The sequence below is a fragment of the Hemibagrus wyckioides genome, linkage group LG03 (genome assembly GCF_019097595.1).
Source record: "Hemibagrus wyckioides isolate EC202008001 linkage group LG03, SWU_Hwy_1.0, whole genome shotgun sequence".
Lineage (NCBI taxonomy): Eukaryota > Metazoa > Chordata > Actinopteri > Siluriformes > Bagridae > Hemibagrus > Hemibagrus wyckioides.
The window spans coordinates 30,664,430-30,675,658 of NC_080712.1; the positions used below are offsets into that span (position 1 = coordinate 30,664,430).

At 41.0% G+C, this 11,229-nt stretch overlaps 1 protein-coding gene across 1 annotated transcript; it reads left to right on the forward strand.

Moving 5' to 3' along the window:
* The first annotated feature begins 8,729 nt into the window (after positions 1 to 8,729).
* Positions 8,730 to 11,181, forward strand: zmp:0000000634 (uncharacterized). The gene is made up of 3 exons (XM_058386731.1): positions 8,730 to 9,560; positions 9,772 to 9,886; positions 10,557 to 11,181. The coding sequence occupies exons 1-3, from the start codon at positions 8,767 to 8,769 to the stop codon at positions 10,974 to 10,976; spliced, it is 1,329 nt and encodes a 442-aa protein (XP_058242714.1). The 5' UTR covers positions 8,730 to 8,766; the 3' UTR covers positions 10,977 to 11,181.
* The last annotated feature ends 48 nt before the right edge of the window (positions 11,182 to 11,229 follow it).

Sequence of the window (11,229 nt, forward strand, 5' to 3'; positions counted from 1 at the left end):
CAGGTATAGAACAGGTCTGCATGCTAGGGATGTGAAGGGAGCCCAAGTCAGTGTAAGGAGCAGCATCCCATCCAGGGTGTTGCACTGCAATCCTGGCTAGCATGAAATAGTTACTGGAGACAAATGAACGAAAAAAAGACGCATAACTTAAATGAAAAAAAAAGGGCTCTATACCAGGGGTCAGCGGTGCTGTGAGAATTTTCATTCATTCACAGAGTGGAAATAGTACAGCTTGACAACTCAATTTCATCATTAGCAGTCTTAAAAACTAATAAGTTCTTGCTGTTGTAAAGGCTTTTGGAACACACACATTACACACACACACACTCACTTCCCCACAGCTGTCAGCTGGTACATAAATACCAACAACGAGGATTTGTCATGCTGTAAAGCCAGGAGTGAACGGGTATTATGGTCAGACTCTCTCTGATTATTTATGAGCCGAGCCGTAATTGAACGCCGTAAATCCTGCAGTTTTGAGCTCTCTCGGAGCAGGAGAGGGCGTTCACAAAGGACCTTTCTCACACAACTTCCACTCTCCTTTCTCTCACACTCGCTACCTATAAAACTCCAGAACTTGGACGCAATTCACACGATCCGAAAGGAAGCACGCATGTGTGTGATAAATCACGTTTAGGCAGAGACGTAAAGATTTAACGTGGAAAACATTCATAGTGTTCGGGTTTAAAGAATAAAACAGACCGGTAAGTCATCGTCTTCTACCATCCATCAGTGGACAGAGAGCATCACTGACACGGATGTGGTACTGTGTGTGTGTGTGGTGCGAGTGTATCAGTCTCAAGACTTACTGACCACTTTATTAGACACACACACTGTAGCTCCACCTTTGTAATAACTCATCTTTTCAACTCCACAGCGTGTTCCTCATCCTCTATCCTTCACCACTGTTAGTCTCTGACCACTGCACCACTGATAGCTGGAAATTTTTGACTTTTTTGGGGCCGTATCTCAAACAAACCGTGACACCGAGGTGTTTAAAAGCCTCTTGATGCTGCCATTCCTGACACACACAAACCATCACGACACACACTACCGTATCAGTATCAGTAACAGGAGAAAACACTCTCAGAATTAAATAGTGGACGAATTTTGTGAGTTTGTACATATTTGGCAACCTAAGGTATATCTTTAATCCTGTAAAAACAGGGAATTCCCTTTGGCAAATAGCATAGTTTGTTCGTTATACATATTCTTTGGTGTCATTTATTATTCTAAAGTTTTTATAACAGTTTCCTTAAAGACATCTCATATTTAAAAAATAATAAATAAATAAATAAATAAACAATGCACTGCTTTAAATTAATTGTGTGTTTTACTCTTCCGTCACCTGTCATCTCTTTTGTTCCTAATCTTTCTGTTTTGATTTACTTCCTTATTCTATTCTAGGTGATTCCTATCATCTTGCCTGTTGATTTTTGTTTTTTTTATAAGCTTGGCACTTTTTAAACTACAAAAAGATCCTATACACACTAGATCTGGAACGCTTAAAGGTCCTTCAGGTTCTTATGCCTGTGGAGAAACCCCTGATGGATCTAAACCTCCACAACAAAGTGCTTCCCGATCATAGAAGGCTCCTAGAAGAAAAAGGTAAGCGCTCGGGTTTTGCATCAGATCCAGAGAATCCCTGTGGAAAAGTCGTGGGAGCGGGTGTGTTTTTTTATTTATTTATTTATTTTTTTTTTACATTGGTGCAGGCAGGCAGTCAAGTCAAGCTCATGGGACGAAAGGAAAAAAAATAAATAACACGGGCGCATATCGGCTGCTCGTGCTGCGCTGTGTGACTCGACTATAGCGAACTAAATTGTTTATAATTTGGGAATCTACAACACAGGAGCGGGAAGAGATCCATCAGGAGCTGGAGGAAGTAGGATTTTAATGCATAAGAACTCTAACAAATCTAAAAACCATGATTTTTTCCTATTGGAAATGATACACCAGGCACATAATACCGTCTCAGCAGTGGTCAAATGGTTGCCCCTGATCATCAGTGTACAAGGTGGAGCAGTCGTGATGATTGCTTAACAATTTCTAGCAATAGTTCCTAATAAATTTGCTAATAATTTCAATGTAAAGTATACATTATATACTAAAATACTGTGTATAATATGTATATATCGCATAATATTATAATGATCTTGCCTTATAATTGGTGTGATATTTCTAAGCACACATACACACACACACACACACACACAGATTAAGAAGACGATATCCAGTCCACAGCTGTGCTCAATTAGCAGCCCAATCACACATAATCACACATAATGAAGTGTGTGTAGGGCTTCTGGGACACGACACTGAGGTCAAAGACGTCCAAAACGCCTCTAAAATGATTTATGGTCTTCTTTGACGTCTGTCCATCTCTCTCTCACTGTCATGATGGTTCACAGAGATAGAAGGACAGGCCGGGCAAAGGCACCATCATCTGAACACCCCACACACACACACACTCACACACACAGAGCCCCCTCTCTCATTCCCTCCCTGTTCTGCCTGAGTGAGCCGGCTGATTTAATGACCTCACGCAGACGGGCCACAGCAAGAGGGAGATAGATCGAGAGAGAGATCAGCAGATGAAAGAGATGAATTAACCAAACAAGAGAGAGGTGTCAGGAACAGGGTTCTCCAGCAAGAGTCATTATTGTTCATGACTATTCACCATTTCCGCTTATCATCTCTATCTGTTTCTCCAGCCCCTTCGTTTACTTTATCTCGACTTCTTCTCTCCGAGTTTTTGCGAAAGCGTCCCTGTATCTGAAATTTTCGCCGCTCTCCCCCCCCCCATGACGGAGAGTTTCATTTGTGGCTGCCCTTCAAAATTCCTGCCAGATATCCAGGCTTCATTTCAAATGATCGCTCGCTTCTCTCTCTCTCTCTCTCTCTCTCTCTCTCTGCCTCTAGAAAATGATTTTCAGAGTAGATTTGGAGGGAATCGTGATGTGAGATACTCAGACAGAGTGGGGCTTCAGTTTCAGATCAGAAACACACACACGCACAGGCACATATTTTTTATTTTTTTGGGGGTCTGTGGCTTTGTATGAAACATCATTATGATGCAGAACAACTTTTAAATCATGACTCGAAATCACGGCCTCAGCCTGCAAGGCAGACTTTATATGCATCACACACTGAATGGTAATTTCACACCAACCAAGCACTTGACTGTCAACCTGTATCTGCCAACTTTACCTTTTTCTACTAAACAACACGGTTAAACATTCTAAATCTGCTCTGACGGCTCACAGGGGTTTAAGAGGTTAATACTAACACAACCTTTTATCCAACCAGTTGAAATGAGAAGCTGAAAACTGAAACAAATCCAACACCCTACTAGCGTGAAAACTGGTACACACACTGCGTAAAAGCTAAGACCTGAATGCTAGAGCAGCTTTCTGAATTTACGCTCTGTCAAAGGGGATGTTTCTTTGCTCTCACTAGCTGAATATCGGTTTTCTTTTTTTTTTTGTCTTTAGAACCTTGGAGCTACCGAGATTTTAATTTATCATCTAAACCAAGAGTATTAAAAAAATAATTAAAGTTTAATGACATAAAATTCAAACCATAGAAACCTTTTATGGCTTTGAATAAGACGAATGTTTTGTTTTGTTTGACGCCGTAAACGTGTGTGTGATGTTCGACTGTCGCACCACGGATCTTTCACGAGGAACCCTGGCTCTGTGACATGGCTACCTCTGCGTTCTGACCAAACAAGCTCTCAAGCACTCTACATGTGACAATATCTTCTAAAAACAACTCAAATCATGGCTCAATCACACACTCAGGGATTGATTGACCCTCTGACGTCTGGTAAGACTGTAGCGAGAGCGAGAGTCTTTCTTGAACTCATAAGCAATTAAACCCAAATGTATTCGATAAATTTCTGTATTCATGGAATATTTTAAAAGCTGTCACAGTGCAAAGAATAGCTAACCAGCTAAAAACGCACCAAGGTTTGCTGTGCTGTGCGTTCGGAGATACTTTTCCGCTCATCACGGTTGTAAAGAGTGATTAATAGAGTTAGTATAGACTTCCTGTCCATTCTGATCAGTCTATTCTCCTTTAATCACAGCCTGCAGACCCACTGCACACAGGATGTTCATTGCTTCTCGCATCGCTTTGTTTCAACTCTAGGGACCGTTGTGTGTAAAAATTCCTGGAGATGTGCTGCTTCTGAAATACTCAAACCGGGTCACTATGCCAGGATGAAAGTAAGAGCTTGCGTTTTTCCATCATTCTGTCTTCAGCTCTTGACCTGCCTGAGTATCTGCACCTTTTTATGCATCGAGCTGCTGCTGATTAAGTCTGCTTCCTATTAAAGTAGATGTTGAGTGTATTTTTATGTATACATATATGTGGAATTATCATAGGTATCTGTGTCAGTGGTGTTGTATGTTGTATTTAGTTTGTTAAGTTTACGCCATACCATATCAAGCCAGGAAGGAAAGTTCACTGCTGTATAATTTGCATAGAGTACACTAAGAAATGCAGCTCCCTGGGAAATGTGTTAGTCTCCTCAGCCTACACTTTTGACACGATTCCATAATGATTACAAAATGTCTGTCAATTTATTTCGAGAAGGTACAGTATGTGACACACTGCCTTGGCGGTGACCCTGATATTTTGTCAGACAGAAAATAAGTTAGTGCATCATCCCTGAGCGTGACTCTACAGTGTCAGTCTGAACCTGTCAGTTTTCTGACTCCTAATAGGCGGAAATTCAAGCTTTGCTGGTGTACTCCATGTTTATTCTAACGTGTAGGTGACTTTTCAAACAGGATGCGCGTGCGAAATGATTAAGCGCTGCATACAATAAAATGATGTTCAGCCTGTCATTTTCATTTTAATCAGCCCCCACAGTGCAAAGTTTAGACCGCACTGCTGTGAGGGAAACACCGCGCTGTATCCCGAGGCTCTTGTGGATTAAATGACCGGCGCATGAATTAATAAAGGCGCGCGCAGTTACGCGGCAGGTGCGCGCGACGTTACCCGAGACGCGCGCCGAATCCCAAATGATCTCAACGTAGGGTGGATACGCGTGTCACACCGCGTGCAGCGCGCTCGTGTGAGGAGCAGTGTTGGATGTGATCGTTGCACTTAGGGGGGAAAAACTTGGTGCAAACCGAACAAACATCCTGTCTATTATGCATGCCAAATAAAATGCGCATTTATTTATTTTAAAAAGCAAACCTAACAACAAAAAATAAATAAATATTTGTGTGAAATATCTCATTTGTGTAACAGACAGAAATGCAAAATGTTACTTTTTATGTTCAGCATGGCCGTTTGTGTCAGGAATGAAATCCTGAATACAAGAAACTTAATCATATGGTTATGTTTTGTTATTATTATCATTATTATTATTGGGCTGTTGTCATCTATAAGCCAAACTCAGTAAGTCGCGAGCTGTGTGTAACGTTCCCCCCCCCCCCCTCCTCACCCTCTGAGAACAATCTGGTGCTGTTCAAACACAAAGCAAAAATATCTGCTTTAAATAAGCACTAGAGTTTGAGTAAGTAACACCTTTAGTGTTTATTAAATTTCCTAGTGTAGCCTGTTAAGGGAACACCTGCACCGTTCATTTAACTCTAATTAGCTGTGCATGTGCATTAAAAAAAATGCACCAAGGCGACTACGCCGTGTTAAAATAAAAATCCAGGAGCGGAGGAATTACATAACTAAGAGAGGATTAAAGTCAGTTCTTACCTGCTGCCTCGTCCTGAGCTTTGGAGATCAGAGCGCTGCTCCGCGGTGACGGTGCGCGCGCTGTGCGTTTCCACGCTTCGCCCTCTGCCTCACGCACGCACGCGCTCGCTCGCTCACTCGCTCCGTCCCTCCCTCCCTTCCTCACGCGCAAGCTTCCGCCGCTACACCCCCCGACACCGCCGCCGACAAATGCTGCTAAAAAGAGTAACCCATGATCTCTTGGCTTAAAGATTCAAATTTATTACATCTCTAAGCACGCGCGCGCACAAGCCCTAAAACTTTAGGCTTCAAGGTGGATCAGGTATTCACATCAACAACCTGGGATTGTCTAATCCCAAATGTCCCAAAAGATCCTGTTAGCTGCTGATATTTCACCATACACTGAAGAAATTAAAAGTTTGGACCATTTCTACTGAAGTGGACATGAACCAGCCAAACAAAGGGGTCAAACAATCAATCAATCAACCAATCAGTCAATCAATCAATCAATCAGTCAGTCAGTCAGTCAGTCAATCAGTCAGTCAGTCAGTCAGTCAGTCAGTCAGTCAATCAATCAATCAATCAATCAATCAATCAGTCAATCAATTAGTCAATCAGTCATTAATTCAGTCAGTCAGTAAATTAGTCAATCATTTAATCAGTCAGTCAGTTAGTCCGTTGGTCAAATAGTCATTTAGTCAGTAGGTCAGTCAATTAGTCAGCCAATTTGTCAGTCAATTATTTAATCATTAAGTTAGTCAATAAGTCAGTCAGTCAATAATTTAGTCAGTTATTAAGTCAGTCTATTAGTCTGTTGGTCAATTAAGTACTTAGTTTGTAGGTTAGTCAGTCAGTCAGTCAATTAGTCAATCAATTAGTTGGTCAGAGAATTTGTCAGTCAATTAGTCAATTATTTAATCAGTCAGTTAGTCGATAAGTCAGTCTTTAATTTAGTCAGTCATTTATTTAGTCAGTCCGCTAGTCTGTTGGTCAATTAGTCATTTAGTCAGTAGTTCAATCAGTTAGCCAATTAATCAATTTGTCAATCAATTAGTTAGTCAGTAAATTAGTCAGCCAATTAGTCAATTATTTAATCAGTCAGTTAGTCAATAAGTCATAATTTAAAATAATTTAGTCAGTCATTTATTTAGTCAGTCAATTAGTCTGTTGGTCAATTAATCATTTTAGTCAGTAGGTCAGTCAATTAGTTAGTCAGTCAGGTATTCACATCAACATGAAATACATTAATAAATATCAACATTTAAACCATACAGTATAAATTAAGCAAACAAACCACAGTGGCAATCAATTAGTCAGTAAATCAGTTTTAGTGGTCAGTCTGTCAATCAGTCTGTATTAAAAAAGAACAGGGAATATTTTCTTCATTTGTTTTTCTGAATCCTGTCTTAATTCTGTCTTAAACACGTTGCCGTGTCACTGTACTGATGAGTTGCTGACCATTGTTATGGCCTGTTCCCTCTAAAGCCTCCTTCTAAAGAGCTCTGCAGGATAATTCTCTCTATGGGGCGAAAATGTCGGCTTTATCGTGCTTTTACTGTTTTTTTTTTAATCTATTTCTAAGCCAAATGAGGTGTGTTTTATAGTCACGTGATCACTGACGCCTGTAGCTCAGAGCAGCATTTCAGTCAGATGTATTACTGTTCGTGTTTTATTTGCAATTAACTCTTTCTAAATATTATGTTTTTGTCACTTGAACTTGACCTACATTCGAAGCAGGGCTGTTATGAGGAGCATTTTTCAAAATAGTGCAAATCCGGTATGAATAAAAAGCTGTCCATTGCTTCAGTTTGTGAAGTCAGTCTAAAGCGTCACGCGCTTCAAGAGCAGCTGTTGAGCCTCGGCTGCCATCTACCGGTCTTCATGTGGAACTGCAACTTAAAAAGCTTGAATAGTGACACTTGTAAAACTATTCTTCTTTTTCTTCTTCTTTCGGCTTTACCCTTCAGGGGTCGCCACAACGAATCATCTCCCTCCACCTATCCCTATTTTCTGCATCCTCAACACTTACACCCACTAGCTTCATATCCTCATTTATTACATCCATATACCTCCTCTTTGGCCTTCCTCTTTGCCTCCTGCCTGGCAGCTCCATGTCCAACATTCTCCTACCAATATATTCACTCTCCCTCCTCTGAACATGTCCAAACCATCTTAATCTGGCCTCCCTAACTTTGTCCCCCAAACGTCCAACATGAGCTGTCCCTCTAATGTACTCGTTCCTGATCCTGTCCAACCGTGTCACTCCCAAAGAGAATCTCATCTTGTATGTCTATCTTGTCTTATTATTATTATTATTATTATTATTATTATTATTATTATTATTGTTATTATATATTTATGTATTACTTATTATAACATAATTAGTTTATCATGTAAATTATATAAACACAAAGTGGAGGTTGAAAATACACTAGCATACAAAAAAAGAAGGGAGAAAAAACAACAAAACAAACAAATAAATAAATAATATAATAAATGCAGGATTTTAAACCTTTAAATCCAAAATAAAAAAAAAATTCAAAGACATTACTAACATATAATATTATTTTTTTGTATTATTTATTTTATATTATTTATTATTACTACTACTACATATAATTATATTATTTTATCCTCATAGGAAAATAAAGGGTTAATTTGTTTAATACATTTATAAATTAATATTTGCTAATCAGCTAATATAAATTACACATACATACAAAAAACACAAATCACTAAAAGGTTAAACATGTTGAAATCCATGTAAAAATATAAACATTAATATTTTTTATTTAATTAAAAATCCCACACAGATATGGACAGCTAAACAAACCCGATGCCAACATATTTTAATATTTTAATACGTTTTGGAGATTCAGTATAAAAATTAAATTCACTAAAAATTATTTCCATTTTTTTTTGTTCGGTTTTATGCAAGTGGTGTTCCAACGAAGAATTTTATTTTATTTTAAATAAAAAATAATATATAAATATACGTCGATATTGAGCTTCATAGATGTGACGTCTCTCTCGTGCGCCGGAATTCGGTTTGTTTTGACAACAATGGCACGGGAGATCTCCTTGGTATCGAGCGTCGATTCGGCGACTATGTTGTTGCTTTTCCACACGTTTTCAAAGCAGTTAATGTTGTGTAATGGGTTACTGAGCTCACACAGGCGAGTTCTGGATATAAAAAGGACGCTGGATGAAAACCTGGAGCGGAGCAGGAGGGAATATGAAGCCGCCCGGCGCAGAGCTCGGAGACGGTATGTGAGGCTGAGAGCCCTGGCGCTGTGTACACGACTCCTCCACCTGCACGGGCTGGAGAGACGAGTGTGGAGGAGAGACAGACCCCATGGAGAAGTCTTCTGGTCCAATGTCCTGGCTAACTTCGATGATGAGCAGTGGGTGGATCATTTCCGCATGTCCCGGAGCACGTTTGAGTTCCTACTAGGACTGGTCGAGGAGAAACTGAGACGCAAGTCGACCCGCTGGAGGAAAGCCCTGGAGCCGCGGCGCAGGCTGGCCATCGTGCTGTGGTGGTACGCGACCCCGAGCGAATATCGGACCATCAGCTGTCTCTTCGGTGTAGGACTGTCCACTGTGTGCACTTTAGTGCGTCAGGTCACCTCTGCCCTGAACACTGTCATCCTTAAACAGTTCATCACCTTGCCAGAAGGGGAGATTCTTCAAAACACTCTCAGGGGCTTTGCAGGACGCGGCTACCCCATGTGTGCCGGGGCGATCGGTGTGACCCACATCCCCATCAGCTCTCCCAGAGAAAACCCAGCTGCTTACTTCAACAACAGAAAGTGGCACTCCATTATTCTGCAAGCAGTCGTGGACCACAACATGTGGTAACGATCTTCACTGTGGTCTTCAGAGAACATTTATGAGCGTCGCATGTTTACACTCAGTACTGGAGTTTAAATATACAAATAACATTGGGGATGGGGGACTGTAGAAAATTGTACATTATATATGAAGTTTAAGCCATGGCTAAGCTGTAAGTATTCACCTTTACTGAACCATCTTTGGCTGCAATTAAACCTTTTCTTTTTAATCCAGCTTCACAGACATATATGTTGGCTATCCGGGTCGCACAAACAACGCAAGAGTGTTGGCTACTTCTCCTCTCTACAAGAAGGCAGAAGAACAAGACGGATACCTGTTCCCTCGTGAGGTAAGCCTCTGCATGTTATATACAATTTGACACAGATCAATGCAATTCCTTTATACAACAGTTTGCTCGTGATATACACCGATCAGGCATAACATTCTGAGCACTTAGAGGTGAAGTGAATAAGACTGATTATCTCCTCATCATGGCACCTGTTTGTCCTCAAAGTTGATGTGTTAGAAGCAGGGAGCGTAAGGATTTGAGCAAGTTTGACGAAGGGCCAAATCGTGATGGATAGATGACTGGATCAGAGCATCTCTAAAAGTGCAGCTCTTGTGGGGTGTTCCCGGTCTGCAATGGTCAGTATCTATCAAAAGTGGTCCAAGGAAGGAACAGTGGTGAACCGGTGACAGAGTCATGGACGTCCAAGACTCATTGATGCACGTGGGGAGTGAAGGCTGGCCCGTGTGATCCGATCCAACAGACGAGCTACTGTTGCTCAAATTGCTGAAGAAGTTAATGCTGGTTCTGATGTCAGAATACACAGAAAGGTGTCAGAATACACAGTGCAGGACGGGTCAGGGCTGTTTCGGCAGCAAAAGGGGGACCATCACGATATTAGGCAGGTGGTCATAATGTTATGCCTGATCGGTGTATATATTTTTTCATTTTCCGAAGATTATACTATTGATTTATTCACAGTAAGAGTTAACGCTGTGTAAATTCTACACAGGACGCCTTGACCGTGAACGGAGTAGAGATTCCTGTTCATCTCATTGGTAATGCAGCGTACCCGTTAAAGAAGTGGCTGATGAAGGGCTTCACAGATGAGCACTCTCTGACTCCTGAACAGCGCCACTTCAACGGCAGGTTAAACTCGGCTTGCACGGTAGCGGAAAACGCTTTCGGGCGTCTTAAAGGTCGTTGGAGGTGCCTGCTGAAACGCAACGACGTCGACGTCGCCTTTATGCCCGACATCGTTACAGCCTGCTGTATTTTGCACAACGTGTGCGAGATGAACAAGGAGGACTTCCTGCCCGAGTGGACTGCTAATGCTGACGAAGTCTTACAACAGCCTGACGCGGATCTTTATAGAGACACGGTGATGGACGCCACTCGTGCTATTCGTGACACAATGGTGACAATTGTGTGAGAGCTTGCAGAAAAGCAAACACACACACACACACACACACACTACTGTTAAAGTTAATAAGCTTTGAATGTAAACCTGCTCTAAATTTTTCCACACGCAGCAGATTGATTTTTGTCGCCCTACATCAGGAGTCTTCATCTGAACTGTCAAGATGATCTGAAATTTAAAAAATAAAAAAGTATCAGAAATGTTCCAATATTAGAAATTTTATTTCTATGGAATATCACAATTTATATACTATTGAGTATATCAG